This window comes from Radiomyces spectabilis (assembly GCF_025331425.1).
Source record: "Radiomyces spectabilis strain NRRL 2753 chromosome Unknown BYT42scaffold_6, whole genome shotgun sequence".
In the NCBI taxonomy this organism is placed as follows: domain Eukaryota; kingdom Fungi; phylum Mucoromycota; class Mucoromycetes; order Mucorales; family Radiomycetaceae; genus Radiomyces; species Radiomyces spectabilis.
In genome coordinates this window covers 709,740-727,120 of record NW_026251931.1, presented here as the reverse complement: position 1 = coordinate 727,120, position 17,381 = coordinate 709,740, and the positions used below count along the sequence as shown (strand labels likewise).

General features: G+C 43.4%; 9 protein-coding genes across 9 annotated transcripts; 4 read left to right on the top strand and 5 right to left on the bottom strand.

The window, feature by feature from the left end:
* Positions 1–479: 479 nt before the first annotated feature.
* Positions 480–1,965, bottom strand: BYT42DRAFT_568389 (N-acetylglucosaminyltransferase-like protein). The gene is made up of 2 exons (XM_051568169.1): positions 1,165–1,965; positions 480–1,055 (listed from the first exon to the last, which is right to left on the bottom strand). The coding sequence occupies exons 1-2, from the start codon at positions 1,940–1,942 to the stop codon at positions 742–744; spliced, it is 1,092 nt and encodes a 363-aa protein (XP_051423659.1). The 5' UTR covers positions 1,943–1,965; the 3' UTR covers positions 480–741.
* A 1,139-nt stretch (positions 1,966–3,104) lies between these two features.
* Positions 3,105–5,117, top strand: BYT42DRAFT_613630 (uncharacterized protein; the record flags this gene model as incomplete). Its single annotated transcript, XM_051571762.1, has 8 exons — positions 3,105–3,454; positions 3,515–3,574; positions 3,634–3,682; positions 3,739–4,036; positions 4,105–4,149; positions 4,227–4,340; positions 4,406–4,626; positions 4,695–5,117. The coding sequence occupies 8 exons, from the start codon at positions 3,105–3,107 to the stop codon at positions 5,115–5,117; spliced, it is 1,560 nt and encodes a 519-aa protein (XP_051423658.1).
* Positions 5,118–6,064: 947 nt separating this feature from the next.
* On the top strand, positions 6,065–7,438 carry BYT42DRAFT_568378 (uncharacterized protein). The gene is made up of 6 exons (XM_051568168.1): positions 6,065–6,194; positions 6,258–6,304; positions 6,365–6,785; positions 6,844–6,903; positions 6,977–7,165; positions 7,244–7,438. Exons 1-6 carry the CDS (start codon positions 6,108–6,110, stop codon positions 7,370–7,372), a joined length of 933 nt encoding a protein of 310 aa, XP_051423657.1. The 5' UTR covers positions 6,065–6,107; the 3' UTR covers positions 7,373–7,438.
* On the bottom strand, positions 7,439–9,992 carry BYT42DRAFT_568375 (uncharacterized protein). The gene is made up of 6 exons (XM_051568167.1): positions 9,481–9,992; positions 9,194–9,401; positions 9,018–9,109; positions 7,850–8,942; positions 7,619–7,783; positions 7,439–7,546 (listed from the first exon to the last, which is right to left on the bottom strand). Exons 1-6 carry the CDS (start codon positions 9,540–9,542, stop codon positions 7,499–7,501), a joined length of 1,668 nt encoding a protein of 555 aa, XP_051423656.1. The 5' UTR covers positions 9,543–9,992; the 3' UTR covers positions 7,439–7,498.
* On the bottom strand, positions 9,641–11,276 carry BYT42DRAFT_322208 (uncharacterized protein). Its single transcript, XM_051563019.1, has 6 exons — positions 10,941–11,276; positions 10,556–10,864; positions 10,347–10,472; positions 10,157–10,284; positions 9,970–10,097; positions 9,641–9,900 (listed from the first exon to the last, which is right to left on the bottom strand). The coding sequence occupies exons 1-6, from the start codon at positions 10,958–10,960 to the stop codon at positions 9,697–9,699; spliced, it is 915 nt and encodes a 304-aa protein (XP_051423655.1). The 5' UTR covers positions 10,961–11,276; the 3' UTR covers positions 9,641–9,696.
* BYT42DRAFT_568370 (uncharacterized protein) lies at positions 11,016–11,294 on the top strand. The gene has a single exon (XM_051568166.1). It carries the CDS (start codon positions 11,031–11,033, stop codon positions 11,202–11,204), a length of 174 nt encoding a protein of 57 aa, XP_051423654.1. The 5' UTR covers positions 11,016–11,030; the 3' UTR covers positions 11,205–11,294.
* On the bottom strand, positions 11,295–12,566 carry BYT42DRAFT_604710 (S-adenosyl-L-methionine-dependent methyltransferase). Its single transcript, XM_051571104.1, has 3 exons — positions 12,133–12,566; positions 11,928–12,066; positions 11,295–11,849 (listed from the first exon to the last, which is right to left on the bottom strand). Exons 1-3 carry the CDS (start codon positions 12,427–12,429, stop codon positions 11,428–11,430), a joined length of 858 nt encoding a protein of 285 aa, XP_051423653.1. The 5' UTR covers positions 12,430–12,566; the 3' UTR covers positions 11,295–11,427.
* Positions 12,567–13,796: 1,230 nt separating this feature from the next.
* Positions 13,797–14,230, top strand: BYT42DRAFT_322095 (uncharacterized protein). Its single transcript, XM_051563018.1, has one exon. It carries the CDS (start codon positions 13,898–13,900, stop codon positions 14,189–14,191), a length of 294 nt encoding a protein of 97 aa, XP_051423652.1. The 5' UTR covers positions 13,797–13,897; the 3' UTR covers positions 14,192–14,230.
* A 2,219-nt stretch (positions 14,231–16,449) lies between these two features.
* BYT42DRAFT_568365 (Pam16-domain-containing protein) lies at positions 16,450–17,311 on the bottom strand. Its single transcript, XM_051568165.1, has 4 exons — positions 17,284–17,311; positions 17,139–17,226; positions 16,919–17,067; positions 16,450–16,837 (listed from the first exon to the last, which is right to left on the bottom strand). Exons 1-4 carry the CDS (start codon positions 17,284–17,286, stop codon positions 16,640–16,642), a joined length of 438 nt encoding a protein of 145 aa, XP_051423651.1. The 5' UTR covers positions 17,287–17,311; the 3' UTR covers positions 16,450–16,639.
* Between the last annotated feature and the right edge of the window lie 70 nt (positions 17,312–17,381).

Below are 17,381 nucleotides of genomic sequence, written 5' to 3'. Positions count from 1 at the left end.
CCGCATGGCAGAATTCCAGGGTAACCAAATGCGTATCCTACTCTTTGAGACAGACAAAGAGTCAATATGGATGGTCCAGATGCATCCTTCCGGCTTGTACAAGGGAAGGATACGGCGAGTCGATCCCACGCACCCGAACAAGATGTCATATATAAGCTTTTTAATGATTTTTTCATCATGGTTTATCCTTGGCGGAAATTCTCCAGCAAAGTATCATTTTCAAATCCGATCATGAGAATATCATTCAAAAAATGACGAAGATTAAAAACCCTGTGCGACTCCTGACAGAGTTTCCGCTCCGCCTAGTGAAAAAAAGAAGCTCAGTCCAAATCCTCGTTCCGTTTCTCGTCAGCTCTTGATCATCTTTGGGCAAAAACAACACACCATAAAAAATGGATCCAAAACAAGCCAAAGAACGAACGGCGTGAAAAAATCGAGGAGTACGTCTGATGAGGTAACACGCTAAGCAAGAAAAAAAAAAAAAAAAAAAAACCTTGTTGAATAACGAAAATGATTCTCAAGCCAGCGGGACGATGCATTATCGTTCCGTTAGCCTTGCGTCTATCTTTCAATTTTAAATTTTTTCTTTTTTTCATCTCTTTTGAACTGCATTATCGTTGATGTCTTTCTCTCTGGTTTTTTTATACTTAAACCGAGATAATGTAGTTGGTATTTTAAATGAATAGCTGATAGCAGAAAAAAAAACTTTTTAGGTTGATGTCGTAGTTGGGTGGTTACAGATCATGCTTCTGTTTCTATATCTCTCATGCATTCGCCAGGCAACAAGAACTGGAACCGATCTGCGTGCGTCAAAACGTAACTTGGTAATCCCACCGCCGATGTTTGATGAGGGATATTGCCTAGCTTGGACACCAACTCTTTGTACGTATAAGCTTCGGGAGGCATATCAAAGATCTCGCCGCCTTCACAAATCACTTTCTGAATCCGATCCGGATCCAGGAGCTGCTGGTGGCGGACTCGATCGGCATGTGAATAACTCTGCATTTTGAACTGGAAATCTTGAATCGTTCGAAAACAGAACGAACAATGCCATCCTACACAGATCCTCAAATCAGTTTACGCCCGTCTCGCATTGGTTCACCCATTTTTTTTTTTCCTTTGCGAGTCTCCATTTGTCAAAATTGCTGGGACCGCCCAACTTGCCTGCATCCGATAGTATATTTTTGGTGACCTGGCCGTGACGATAAGAGGTACTGTCAGGGTCGTACTTTTCAATGTGGGCGCGCCAAGAGTTGAAGTCGACAAAGAATTCAAAGGAATACACATAGTTGCGCAGCTGGAGATGTAACTGGTCCGGTACGCCTCCGCAGCTACGAAGAATATCCACTGTTTTGCCACGAATCAACTCGTCCACATCCGACATGATCAATAAATCGCCTCGTTGGATGCCCGCAGTTTTGAGAGCCGCATTCATATGGTGTCGCATCTGATTTTCATTGTAAAATGGCCCTTCATTTGCAGGCAAAGCATACTGTTCCACGGTAAAGTGCCGAACCTTGGAAGCTGCAAAAGCAAATCGATCTTGGTGGTCTTTGAATACGAGTGGTTTGCTGACACCCGTGAATGTAGCGTTGGATTCCAAAATGACAAAAGTATCGACAACGTCCCACAATTCTCGAATGCGGATTTCGAGGAGATCCAGCTCCACGCTAAAGACAATGGCGTCAAATACCCGCGGTCGTTCTTCATCCTTCAGATGAGTCCATCCGTGCAATTGACACAGATTGGCCATGGACACATCTTCAGCGTAGTAATGAGGTAGGACTTCGAACGTCTGTGGATTGGTATCCCAAATTGGACGTGTGTAGTAGCCCAGATCAGTGATCAAGGATGGATCATAGGCCAAAAAGGAGAGAATCGATAAGATCCAAAATACAACCAACAGCAGTAACTTTCGTCGTCGAGAAAAAGAGAGTATCATAACAGGAAAAGGAAAAAGGGGCTATGGGGTAACCCCGGTGACAAATATCTCACCTTTTTATTGCTTGAGTAACATCTTGCCCTTGTGTCCAGTTTGCTTGGCTAAGCTTCATTCCAATTTTTTCGTCTACTGCTATTGTCAATGTCTTTTGCCCTGTTCACCATTTTTCAATTGGAAAATTATTATCATCAGAAATATGACATGCACTTCTTCAATCTATATGAATGATCTTTTTCAAATCAATTCCTTTGCGTTGCAATCCTTTATGACATGTTCCAAGAAGTTGAAGTTGAACCACATAAAAAAAGATGCTGAGTTGTGCGGGATTCAATATGTATGCAGTTCCACGTTATTTCGGACTCAGTTTCTGTTCTCTCCTTCTTTTGAGAGAATGCCAAAAAAAGCTTCAAGGGTCCTCAACACAGACAGTGTGATGATCATTTGCCCACTGGATCTTTGAATCAGCCCAAGCTTGGAGATAATAATAACATCATCGAGCCTGTACTTGCATACGCGATATAATAGGTCATGCCTTGGCGCTAATTTTTTTCCATGACATGGCGCGACTCCATGAATAGAAATGCCTATTTTCCAGAGATTTTTTTTGAAAACAAAAACACCGATGATGATAAAAAAAATTCCCCTGATTTTTCTTCATTCCCCCACTGCAGACTTTTTGCACTATCCAAATTCTGCCCAGTAACCTGCGGGCCTTGCCTCGGTAACTATACCAAAGAGTGGCTTGGATAAGTATCCAATGACGAAGAACCCAAGGCGGATGCGAATTGTAATCTCAACAATCGTGAGATAAATAGATCTGCTGTATCACCCGCTTTTACAGAGCCATCCGTGAAATCAATACATACAGTAAACAAAAGAAAAAAAAACCCTCAGCCAGGCACATTAATAGATTTTTGCAAGTGTGCATGAGATGATTCCATTTAAAAGCTCACTTTCTTGAATACACACACCACTCCACCTTTTTTCCTTTTATTTTTTTATTTTATTTCCTCCTGTCATGAAAAGATTTGTATTATTATTATTATTGTGTTTATTATCATTCATTTTCCCCGCCGCCCATTGCATTCGTCCGCCGGCGAGATTCGGTGGAGGTACAATTTAAAGTTTCATCGCCATCATATTAGCAACCATCTTACTTGATATGTTAGCATGTGTCCTTTTAAGCGAACAGATATACTGTTACGGTGGAGGCATGTACGTCGCCGGTCGCAACGTCAGCACCACACTATCGGACCATTATAGACTCGATATATCCAAGAATTTACATATTCCCCGCACATGGTCCGACTGGGAAGTGGTGAATCCTGGAAACACCAGTTTCCAACTGGAGCCCAACATGTTGTTTTCAACCACTGTGCTCAATAACAACAGTTACCTCATCGACGGTGGACTAGGTTACAACAACGGCACGTCACTTGTGAATCGCACCACGGTCTATCATGCTGATACCAATGTCTGGGAATCGTTACCAATGAACGACACCCATCAAATGTAAACAGTTGCGCCTAACGCTTTGTTGTGATGCATGGTATTAACAGCAATGCACCATAGCTCCATGGGTTCAGCCGTTTTACTAAATAAGGATATTGTCTGGTTCTGGGGCGGATCTGAGTAAGAAATCAGGATACAAATCCTATGCGCATGAACGAAGCTAACGAACGCGTGCCTAGTTTAAGCAATGACATCCCTTTTGTCTATCCCAGAGAATTCAATGTGGCGGTAGGTTGGTAATGCGCACAATGCAGAGGTCCTCATGCTCATTTCCTTTTGTTTAGACCAAGCGCTGGTCATCGCACATAAATATCGGTTCAGTAGACAACAGATCCGCATGGATCCAGCATACCGGTTCGCTTTCCGGAAATAATCGCTACATCTATTATATGGGAGGCGTTACCGTAACCAATACGACCGTAATCAATGAAGACCATCCCGAAGAACCCATCTTTAATGTCACCTCCACCGTGAATCCAATGAATCGCCTTCTCATGCTCGATACTGTGCAACAAAATTGGACATGGATGATCACCAACGGTCCAACCCCTTCTCCACGCAAGTTTCACACCGTAGTCCAACGTGAGTATCGATGAATATCAAAGCACCATGAGAATGCACTCAATATTTTTCTTTATTTCCTCTGTCAGTACCCGATTCTAATAATCTGTTGTTATATGGCGGCGTAGCAACGAGTAAGCGGGAAGGAAACGGATTGTGCGAGACCATCGCTTCGTAACAATATCTTAATTTTTCTTTTTTCAATCACAAGATGGAAGTTTGCCGGTTGACGACTTTTGTTACATATTGGACACGGCGCGCGCCCGTTGGACACCCGTATCATTACCAGTATCGCGACAAGCGGGACCGCGTTACGGTCATTCAGGTAGATGATATACATCTCCAGACGCGTACTCCATTCATTGACTCGACTGCGCCCATTTTCCATAGCGGTTCTATACAGTAATCGGACGCTCTTCATTATGTTTGGTGTTGACGAGTTGGGTTACGTAAGAGACGATTTCTTCATGATGGACCTCAACACGATGACGTGGTCGGATTATTTCGTTTCGATGAATTCCTCGTCGTCGAATCCGCATTCGTCTCATTCGTGGAACGGACGACTGAGCAAAGGGGCGATTACAGGGATTATTATGGCGATTTTCGCTCTGGTACGTATATTCTATGCAAGGAATCAAAGGGATCTGTTTCAAGGGGCGAAGTGCTAACAAATACATAGTTCGGTATCCTTGCCACATTGTTGATCTTTTATTTGTTGCATAAGAAAACACAACAAGAAAAGGAGGAATTGCGACAGTCACTTGGCCTAGAAGGAGGCAAGGCCATGGATAGCGAAGCCCATGTATCATCACAGGATCATTTGACGGCCCCATTCAAGATTTATACCGCGTCTTCCCCCACCATCGTCAACGGTTCACGTACGCACCATGACCTCGATGAACCTCTGATAGAGCCTGTCAGTGGTACTCTGGTGAAAAGATCCACTATTTCATTTGATAACGGCCAAAGCTCCTCTTCAAGGCCATCTTCCCTTAAACCTTCCAGCCGTACCGCGTTGACCTCATCCGATGACCAACCAACCTCTTCCGATAATACCAAGTCCTCTCTCCTTCCACACCCTCTTCGACTGCGCCTTCCGTAAATTGGCCGCATCGAGCATCCTTATGACAATTCAACCCCCTGTCTGTTCCAAGATTGTTTTTAACGCTTCCCAAGAACCCGGAGAATCCAGTATGTTCAGTCCAAACATTTGCCACCATTCCGTCATCCCATCCTTTTCTTTTAATTATCGTTTCGATGCACATCGTGTCATAATGTAAATTTCCATACACACAGTATTTTGCTTGTATAAATACCAATCATCGTATGTGCGAACAGTATTCAAGTTCGCGGATGGAACAGTCCGATAGCGGTGGTCACTCATTCTACAGCAGTTTTCCAAAACGTACAATCGGGCGTACAGAATTTTGGATGGTTCAGAATGGAAAATACTTTGCCATTGCGTCAATGTTTTCTTTACCAACGACTCAAAACCCATTTCCCCGGAAACTTTCCATTTGCAGATCCTCACGTACGGCTGCTTTTATTTTGGAGCCACCCAGACCGGCACTGTAGTCATCCAAACGTGGCGTATGATTCCATCTGACCGAGTGAATCATATGCAGGAGCTACTTTTCTTGTTCGAACAAATGGTATACAGATGATAGTAGCTCGAAGCTACGCAGTGATGTCCAACTCTTTCGCATGGGATAGTCAGTTAACAAAATAAAAAGCAAGTTGCAGAGACAGTTGCACTTGCAACAAGTCCCCTCCCCCCATTTGCGCTTTGATGTCTCTACGTTTTCGGAATCTTTTTTCTTTTCTTCTTATTCGAGCGACCGCTGAAAGTAAAGCTTTCAATACGCACATGATGCAGCCACTCAATGCTGCAGGGGTTTGCGCCTTTTTCTTCTTCCATGTAATCGATGTTTTGTCGTTGGGCTCGTCGGCAGGACGATGTCGCGCTGTAGTAGTTTGGCTGACAAACCGTATATTGAGTGAATAAGGAAAATGTCCCGACTCCGCGCGCGTATTTAAGGTACAGAATAAGGGATCGCCCTGGTCTTTCCGCCGTTTTGCTGATCGTCAAATCATGTTTTGGGCAAGCAAAGAATTCGAATTTAAAGACATTCCCGACTTGACTGGCAAGATTGCCATTATTACTGGGTCCAATACAGGTGTAAGCTGATGATGACGCCTGTCTAAATGGGAACAGAATGAACGCTGATGGGATTGTCTGCAGATTGGCAAAGTGTGTGCCTTGGAAATGGCAAGAAAAGGATGTCAAGTGTAAGTGTTTGAAAGGGATGGCTTGGCGGTTTGACAACTAACGGTTTTGTCGTTGTCTAGTGTCATCGGTTGCCGGGATGAGAAAAAAGCGAATGCCGCGATGGAGGATATCAAGAAGAGCACCGGTAACGATAAAGTGGAGTTTATACGACTGGACCTCATGTCGCTCCAATCCGTCAAGGAGTTTGCCGATACGTTCAAAGCTCGATACGATCGTCTCCATATTCTTATGAACAATGCCGGAGTAATGATGTGTCCGTTTGCATTGTCCAAAGACGGTATCGAGACTCAATTCGCTACCAACCACGTCGGTCACTTTTATCTTACCGTCCAACTGTTACCTTTGCTCGAACAGTCCGCGCCTAGCCGCATCATCAATGTCAGTTCAATTGCTCACCACACGCCTTTTAAACGGTTGGATTTGGAGCACATCAGTGACGAAAAGAGATACAATCGAATCATCCATTACGGCAAAAGCAAGGTACGTGATCCAGTGGCATCTCTTTTTTTTTTCATCATTGACACTGTATCATTGTTAGACGGCCAATATTCTTTTTACTCGGGAATTGAATAAGCGATTACAAGCCAAAGGATGCAAAGTAGGTGGCTCAATAGGTGATAAAACCCCATCCTCATGACATCCACAGCTTATGTGAACCAATGTTGTCCTAGAATGTATACGTGAACTGCAACCATCCAGGTATGGTTCAGTCTGAATTGGAACGACACATTGTGGGAGGTCTGCTTCCCGGCTTTCTTTATCGCATGTTCCAGATCAGCACCGAGGATGGTGCATTGGCTCAGCTGTTCCTCGCCACCAGTCCTAAAGTTGAACAAGAGAATATTACCGGTGAATACTATGTGCGTATACGGTCTAGATGAGTGCGGCAAAATGAAGAAATGAGCGGCTCATGTTCAACTAAATTTCAATCGGTATAGGTTCCCTATGGCAAGCGCGCTCAAACCACCACCATGGCGGCAAGCGACGAAGTGGCTCTCGAATTATGGAACTTTACCGAGAACCTTTTGAAAGAGAAAATACCCGGCTACACGGGTGCAGGCATTTAATGATGTTATATAATAATTGTACACGATTGTAATAAGAAATGACTGGGTCATATTAATAAGATACAGTGTCGTTTTGTTTTGGGGCCTGTTCCTGCTTTTTTTTTCCTCTGGTTTGATGGACGCGCGCTAAAAGGGGTGCATGAATGGGATATCCGATAGTAACTGCCGCTCTTCCTGTCAAAGCAAAATAAAGCGAGGGAGTGTTAAACGTGAGCTAGATATTGAAGTCAAACGTCCCGGAGGTACCTGAGATCGAGATGTATCCATTTGAAGTATTTTTTGGTGACATAGCTTCAGGATCTCCGCAGTTGGTATATCGCGATGAACGTTGTTTTTACTTGAATCTTCATCGCATATTAATGATAGTAAATCGTAAGCCATTTCCTGAGCCTCTGTGTAATCGCGTTGAAGCTATATGTTAAAGTGTCTTGGTTGTTACTTTTCAGCATCCTGTCATCGATTTTGGATAGCACGAACCTCTGTCAACCGACGTTGGGATTCCGTCAGCTGCCGTTTTTGGCTTTCATGCTCTTTTCTCTCTGTCTTTAGCTGCGTTTGCAGCGCTTCAATTTGGCGCTTGAGATGGTCGTATGAGTTGTTATCATGTCGCTTGCCCACTGAAGGGGCCATTCTCAGGTTGGGTTCCGGGGTGGGCGGATCGACGCCAATCGTGAGATGTTCCTGCGATGGGGGTGACATGGACAGCTTACTGAATGGCTGGATGGTCTCGATGAATTGACGTGTATTCGTCTCTTGTTCATCATCATTGACATTTGGGAGGCTGTCGTTTTCTCGTTTTTTCTCCTTGGGTGTAGCTGGTTCATTTTGAGGCGAGGACGCCTCGGAACTGATACTGTCTTTGCGATACAATCCATCGTAGTATAGGAAAGGTTCGGAGGGGTGTTTCTGTCTTGTCGCGAGGCCCACAATGGCGTGAATATCTCGGTTGAATCGCTTTAACCGTTGTCCAGAAGCCGTCAATTGTGATAACTGGACGTTGATGTTTTCCTGCAAGCTGCTGATGATCCGGGTACACATAACAAGGTCGACAGTGGATCGGCGCTTCGCTTCCATCATCTTTTGGAAATGAAGATTGATGCATCGTGTCACATTCTCTTCGTCGGCAAAGAAGTTTTGTTTGGAAAATTCGAGTGCCGAGCTCTCGAGAATCATTCCGAGGGTATCTACAGAAAAGTTGCTGTTTTTGCTGGCAATGGTTTTGAGGTTATGCAAGAGCCCTTCCAACGATTTTATGTAGGACGATGCCTTGGCAGGTTGATGGAGCAGAATGGAAGCTTCTCGGTGGATATGCTGCATGCGTTCTTTTTCATGGTCCAGTTCCTGCGTGATCTGTTGGTAAGTGTCATCCAGCGTCCTTTTTTGGCTGACTAGCGTCTCCAAAGTCACTTGATTCGACAAGGTTTGGATCTTTTCCAACGTCGCCGACGATTGCAACTGGATTCTATCCCAGAACACGCGTTGACTCTCGATTCGCTCGACAGCTGTCAAATATCGCTCCGACGTTGTCTGATAAACTTTGTTCACGCGTTCCATGGTATGATCGCCCATTCTAATAAAACCCAATAAATCAGAAAAACATGGAATACTAGGACTTGGTCGAAACTGTCATAAGATAATTACGCACTCTAGGTGTTTTTTCAGGTTATTGATCGCGGCTGTCATGGCCAACAGTTGACACCGAACTTCGTTGACAATATCGGTTCCTTTGGTGATAGCCTGGGCAACCGGCCGAAAAAAAAAAAAAGCAAAACATGGATTACTATCAAGGTTCTGGAAAATAAACTGCTGACAGGGGCCTACTTGGTTTATGTCTTGGTATTCGGGTATCGGCTGACGTTGAGCGACGACATTGCGGATTTTTTCTTGAGGCACTTCCAAAAGGCCGCGATCGAATACAATGACGAGTTCGGCCAAGACTTTCAACTGGACGCCATCCGCATCGACAAGTATTTGGTGATGAGGTGGTATGTGTTTGATGGCTTGAATATATGACCTTAAAGCGTCCACGCTAAAAATAAAAAGAACAACCAAAAAGTTGAATAAACTCAGGCACCGAGACACCGGTTTTAAACTTTTTCCATGATCACCTCGCTACATCGGTGTCGTGAATGAACAGTTCGTGCCCCGTCTCGGCGAAAATGAGACGCATAGTTCAAAAGGACAAAAAGAGACAAAAGCCCAAGTCAGCTGGCGCAAACTAGGTTCACAACATGGTTCATCGAAACACCACGGATTCCAATCATGGCTGTTTCCTTTTTTGATTAGAGCGCGAAAACACAAAAAAAGAATGATTCGAAATTTTTTTATGTGAACACACTGTTTGTTTGTGCCTTTTCGAGTTTGCTTGCTCGTAAATGATACACTTTTCGAAGTTCTCTAAACTGCTTTACAAAGCTGTCATGATCAAGGTTGCCGTCCAAAAAGCTTTGTGCAACAGATTCGGATAAATCATCGGATTCGTATACACTCGCCTTTAACCGCGTGAGCACCGTCGAAGAGGAGAATCGCTACCAACAGAAACAAATCCAATCATCTCAGTCTTCTTGTCATATTGTTCCATCTCTCTTTCTTCTTACACTGTAGGCTTCCTGTTGCAATCGTTCCTTTTCATCAAACGCATGCTTTTCCTGTCGATATTCATCATTCAAATTCATCACGTCCGTCCTCAATTTGGCCAACTGATCTTCTCGGCTCAAATTCTTGTCTGTAAAGAAAGAGGATTTAATTTCTGGTGCAAATCGACAGATTAGATGATCAGCTTACGTGCAAGATTCTCGTTGCCATTCATTAATTCTTCTTGGACCGTCTTTAAGCCCTTGACCCGTTCCAGAGAGTTGAAGAACATTTCAAACGGCAAATCATTGGACAGCAACTCTTCTACTTCGGCGGATCTGGTAAGGATTGTAACGATTAGCATCATGCCCATCGGGGTCAACCATAACAGCGTACCTACGTTTTATTCATAATCATTGTATATTCTTGGTTCGGAGTAAAGGAGGACATGGCGAGCGGAGTTTGGGATAAGTTGGGTGTTGAGGTGGTGGAAGTTGGTATCGGTGGAGGTGGACGATGGCCATAGCTATTTTGGGAACCACGGTTAGTTTTCAAGCAAACCATACTACTGCCCTTTGGGGGGGGGTTTCTTTTTACTATTATATATACCCTTCATCTTTCTTTGTCGGCGGTCGTTGTGCGAATTCGTCACGAATATCGGCGGCAATTTGCCCAATATTCATCTGCTGATGATTCCAGTGCCTTAGGGTCTCGTTCATCACAGTGTCCGCATCGATCCAGGGATGACGCAAGCCGGTAGGCGTAACGGTAATAACTGGAGGTTCGTCTGGGAAGCGGGGCGGTAAGTTTATTAACAATGAAACGGTATCGTCGCATGGCAAGTCGTAGAGTTGTCCATCCACCACCGACGTCACAATGGTATTATGCGCAAATAACGAAGCAATTTGCTGGTGAGCTCTACCATACAAAAAGGAAAAAGAACCAATATAAATACAGTGGGAATAGCAACATTGAATTGTCGAGCGATGGTTACAGTTCTTGTAAGCTCGCCATGATCGCTTACTGGAGCTAAATGAGGGAAAAAGAGAAACAAAAAAGACCGCCTCAACGGATTTTTCCTTTGATGTTAGCGTCACAAGTTCCCTTGCCACTTTGTCTTGTAATTTTTTGTTTTTTTCTTTTTGCACACATCAGCTCCTTCTTTAGCTTACTTCCTGGTATAATATTTAGATGGAAGCAAACAATCTCCCTCGTCATTTTATGCCTTATGCCTTATACCTTATGCCTTATGCCTTGATTTCCTCCTATTGTCAAGCACTGGCTGCCAAAAGCATTCTACATTGCGGCAAGATAAATACGCATCGTTTGGAATGATGCTGGCGCAGTTGGGATAAAAGAGCTTCATTATTATCGATGAATACAGAAAGAGAGAGAAAGAGTCTAATGGTTCGATTGCAAGAGTCTGGGAGGGAAAACAGGAGAAAGTGGGGGAAAAGAAAAAGAGAATGGACGAGGCTTGCTTATTTTTTGCTTGCGCGCATAATGTAATTGACTTCGAGGGACTCTAATCCTGCCATGCCGACCATGCCATTGCGTGGACTGACTAGCCAATTGCGTCGAATAGGATCCCAAGCAATCCCACGGATATCTTTCACTTCCCATTCATCACCAAAGGAATGTATCGCGTCCTGCAATTCCGCGCTCTTGATGTATTTGCTCCAATCATGCGTACCTTTATGCACTAGTCCCAATACATCTTCGGCAAGAAACACGGTCAAAAAATACGCAATCGGGGTTCGGGACATGGTCGACAGGAATAAATCACCTCCCGATCGTGTCAAGTCGGCACACGTACGTAGAAAATTCAGCGGTTGATGCACATGCTCGATAATCTCCATCGCCAGGACAACGTCAAACGATTCCCCAGCAGCAAGCAGATCCTCTGTCATATCATGAATCAATAATTCGTTGCCCAATAAAGAAAAAAGACAAGGAAAAAACAGGGATGTTGATGGATTACCTGCTGTTGTGTGTCGATATTCGAGACTACCGGGTGCTCTCCATAACATGGGATCTTTTCTCTTGTGAAGTTTGGCCATCTGAATGTTATCGCGTGAAGCATCAGCCCCCACCACAGACCCTCCCAACCGTTTCAGCGACTGTGATTTTAATCAGCAAAAAGACATTATAAAGGTATATGTTGTTGGTTTTTTAAGCCAAGTTACCTCGGACAACAAGCCGCCACCACTACCGATATCCAGCATTCGAAACCCTTCCAACGGCGCTGAAGCGTCTTTGCGTACTTTAGCTGCTAGCTGGTCGCGTACGTAGGAAACACGCGGAGGATTCAGTAACTGCAACATGCCGAATTCGCCGTGAGGATTCCACCATTCCGAAGCCTTGTCACTGAATTTCTTGACTTCGGCGGCATCGATGGAAGAAGTGGAAGCACGCGTAGAAAACGCGCGTGACAAGGAATATGCTTGCGGCAAGCGAGAACGAAGTGAAGCATAAAATGCCATGGCGAATAAAAAAGCTCAAGCCAAAAAACGTTCCAGGATTAGGCAACAATAACAAAATTCGCCTGTCACTGCGACTCGATATTCATGGATGACAACCCAGCTTTTGAATTCCCGCCAACGCCTGGGCATTCATCAATCGCGCGCTCCACCTCTGAATTCTTAAAAAGAGGAAAAGCTGGATAGGATGATGCACGCCCACAAAGTAAACACACAAATTCAGTGCTGTACGCTGTGAGTATTTGTTCAGTTACGCCCTGCGATTTGTATTATCCTTATCAATCCCACAACAAAAACTGGTTCATTTGAATTCTACCAATATGATGATAGCATCCTCAGGCTGCATTAACTGAGCCAACCCTCCAACAGATTTATCAAGTGTCATCAAGAACAATTTTACTGCCACGCGTTGTGACCCCATAGCTGCGATGAGCGCTGAGCAGCCGAGCCTGGTAAAACACTCAAAAAAGAAAAAAAAAACCTGAATAGCGATACAAAGTGGATCCTCCCTGTTGCTATGGCGTATGGTCTCCAATAGATCTTTCCGCTGTCTCTCATTTCATCAAGCAAAGGCTGTCATGGCAACCATAAACAACAACGCACAGCACACAAGTCACCTTGGTGATTTCCCCGAGTTGAAACTTCTGATTTATTTTTTTTGGTGTGCTGGTTGCACCACGGTTCAATGAACGTCCCGTTCCTGCTTTATATTTTCAGACTCCTTCCCTCTGTTGCCATGGGTTTTCCCATTCCAAGTGTCACCGAAAGCGGCAGAAGCCAGTCACATGAAAATTTTTCGGCGGAGATGGCTTTCTTTTGAAATTCCGCTATTTAAATAGTCACAACCAAAATAGCTTAGAAAAACTATAAAAGAAGGGACGATTCGTGGCCTTTGAGTGCTTCTTTGTTGTCTCTGTCTTGTGATCAGATCGGATAAATCTTTCGCCTTTTACTAAAGATTTCCGTGGCTGCGGGACACTAAGGAGACTGACCAAAATTTTTTGTTCCCCCTTCTTTTCTGAAAAGAAAGGAATCTCATATTCATAAAACAAAAAGTAAATGAAAAAAAAAATTACATCGTCTGTCCAAGACATGTAAACAAGTAAACCCCCAGTAGCAACTGCTGCTGCAAGGCGTACCACCTAGAACGATATCGTGAGATGAAATAAAAGACTACTACTGTGTTGCACTGTTGTTTTCCAAAAATATACATCACTTTCCCCTACTATAGTTCTCCAGGCTTCACCTCTGTTTGCTACCCCTTGAATGACTCACTTTGTTCGTTTCTTTCCAGAAAGCGCAACGACTTTCTTGAAGGCGTACCGTACACCGCTTCACTTGTTAAAAGATAGAAGAAATAAAGAATTCATTCTAAACACTCCTTATTACCATCGACTCCCATGTTAAGAGTGGCAATCTGGTCACTCTAGCTGTATGTCATTCACGATGACTGGGACTTCCTTATCCCCTCATGGGTTTCGTGTTGCTTGCAGAATGCTTTGTGGCCGTTATGGTTGGACTGAACAGTGTCTTGGTGCTCGTTAAAAAGTTACGAGACTTTTCGTCCCATCGCTTCCCATATTTACTTCTTTGGAACTTGGTTCAAGAGTACTTCAACAGGGGGTTTATCCTTCAACATCCCCATAATTGCGCGGAAAGCCTAAAACGTCGTAGGATCTATCAACTTGGTCGTATTGTCACGAGTTACGGTTGCTTGCCGTTGATTCTCGGCTCTCGACTTGCGCCCTTTCTTCTGTCAAAGTGAAGTCTGATCATTGATTTTAAACGTGTGGGACGGCTTGACAGTACCTGTATGGAGGATTGGTTTTCCGCTTCTTTTTATCTACGAGCATGATCGGTGAGTCATGTATACGCGCCGTGGGTCTACAACGTTGGAAGTAGTACACGAGAGATTAGAACTCGGGTGCACTCTAGGACCTCTTCCTTTGGTCCTATGAGTACGAAGGGTTTCTGGAAAAAAGCCAAGTAACATCGGATATGCCTAGATGCAGCGGCAATCAGAGAATACTGAATCCGGGCAGTACATCCATAAACCTTGGGATCCCGCAGTTCGCGTGTATTGGTTCAGATACCAAGAGTGATGAAGAGGTGAAGCGCAAACATGTGCCACGGGCATTGAAGCCGAACCTGGTTATAAACTCAGTGCAAAGTTACTTCTGAATGAAATTCCTTGGAAAGGGAAAACACACTCCAGGACCCATCTATCCTACCTTTAGACTAATGGAATCATGATTTATTTTCGAGAATAAATCAAAAGAAAGTCCCCACTGTATCTACATCTCAAAACCTTTGCAAACAGGAAGTTTGGGCTCCAGAGCCAGGTGTTCAAGTTCTGCTTATTAGTGGCCTTGAACGTAGTTTAAATGGTATATACCTAAGACAATGTTGTTTACATCTGATGGAAGCTATTCTTTTGTCCTTGTTGCTTTTCATTTATTTTCAAGAGTTACATTTTGATGTTTCTCATTCTGATAAAATAAGGTGATATTGAGTAAAAAGATGATCCGAAGCATTGAAAACAGAAATTGCTCTAGGTTTTTAATCCTTTATTCCCTTGGAATTGAATAATAAGAGAGAAAAACGAGTCTAGGCTGAATAAGGACCACATACTCACGTATCTCATTAAAAAGAGCTCTTTCTTTTTGCATCCTTGTTTTTGATTTCGCCATAGTCATTGCATAGGACTGGTATTTTTGACATGATAGCTCAATAGACAATAGGCGACATAATTTTACATAGAGAGCAATGAACAGGAATCAGAAAACAGTGATAAATGAATATCTCGTATCTTATGTTGGTAGTTTTCAGATCAGTCATATCCGCAACGACGTCCTCGATGAACGTTACAAATCATATAATAATATTCCCCCCCGCCAAATAATCATGAATAAAGAATTATTTTTTATCAAAAGAAAAGACAATCTTCCAGGTTTGGGGTATTGAAATTGTCCTATTGTCTGTGGAAATGTATCCAGAATAACCAGGTTTTTTTAATAAGAAAAAAAAAAAAAAACGACGACAAAATGCAAAAAAAAATGCGGTTCCGTAGAACCAATCCAACTCAGAAGTTTAGTGTCATCCTTGTGCAGGGGCCATGCTAATCTTCTCTGTATCGTTCCAATTTTAATATGTGTCAGAGGTCCGAAGACTTGACGCCAGCCCCCCCAAACTCTCTATTTATAAATACTTCGAAATTTCATAACCCGCAAGTTGTGGGTTGGTTTTCCAAAAATGGTAATTCCATAGTAATATCAAGCTATTGTTTCTTTATCAAGCTCTTTATTGTATTCAGGATCAATTGCATGCATTCATTTTAGTATTATGCCAAAAAGACATGCGAAAAACGTATTTGGTGTGAGAAATATGAAAAATCTTGCACCAATTTTCGACCTGACAACCAGATTTCCATCAAATACCCGCAAATACAACTATCCAACATACGAAAGCTCACACTCTCGAACCCCTACTATGAAAATACTTAGGTAATAGGGGTAAAGAGATCAAGCTTTCAACGGGACTGAACCCAAGATGAAGGACAGGGGATTATTTTATATAATTTTTCATCTGACCAATCTTTTAAAATGTGGTCTCGACAAACAGAACGCTGCACGGGATCGAGTTGGGGATAATGACAAATGAAAAAACATTTAGATGTGTAGATGATAAAGAAGCTGGCATAAGCTCGACTATCGGCAGCGTCATTCCCCAAATGCATGAGACTCTGACGAATGGACTGCCAAACGGAAAGAAGAGGATCAACTCTTTAGACAATGTCGCAAACGACGAGTAGTAAACTGTGCGCCAATATCATCCAATATTCTGGGGATCCCATCGCCGTCCTCAGAAAAAATCTAATAATCACAGCAATTCTTGTACATATAGTAACCCATCTTTCCAATGGTCAACATGAGAGTCCATGCTTGTACGATGAATGTGACTCCACACATGCCGCAGAACTTTGATCTAGACAAAATTGATTCAGATAGACAGAGGCATGATCACCTTCACATAAAGATATAGCTCGACAATAGATTAACTCATCTTTTTTTTTTTTTATGTATCTCTAAAGGGAAGGGCTTCCCTCAAAAACAAATTTGGTAATATTTCTCGATTTGGATCAATGAACATGGTCAACATGGATGAATATCTGCAAGTCTAAAATCAACGTTGTAATATGGAAATCGAGGTTTCACTATGAGGAAGGCGGAGGGGGAGGAGAAGACGAAGAATTGGAGCTGTCGGATGGCGGTGGCTCTTGTCCAGCTGCTGCCTTTTTGAGTTCCTCTGCTTTCTCCATTTCAAATCGTTCCTTGGCTCTCACTACTTTGGATTGCAAATAAAACGAACCACCCTTGGCAGAATCATTAACCGAAAATAAATGGTCGTAATTCTATACATAAAACAACCAAGTTTAGCCAACTAAATCCACAGCTCCTTTTTGTATGTTTTCAACGAGTGTTTGACGGCTTACCTTTGTCAGTTTTGCAAGATCCGCTTCTCGGGTGATGTTCAAGATCTGGCATGCTTCCTCCATGGACATGCCCGTCTTTCTAGTAAGAGCATCCACTGCCGCTTCTTTGGCACCACCGCGAGCGGCATTACCGGCACCGCTAGCCGCATCTAAAGTGGTTGAAGAAAAAACAAAAGAGTGAGCATTGTCACTTGAAATGACTGTGGATGGGAGAACTTACTGGCCGCAGCTTGCTTGTAAGCAGCGAGGAAAGCACGGCCAACAACTGTGCCAACCGAAACAATGATTTGGGCAATAAGTCTGCCAGACTAATAGACAATAACGGTTAATTACTGTCATTCCTACCCCATGCAAGCTGCCATTACCATAGTGGAAAAGTGTAAAGTTGGGAACTGGAAGGGATGTGAGGTGGCTTATGAATTACATCTTGGAATTTCGGAATCGTCGTAGCCAATGAGAATCG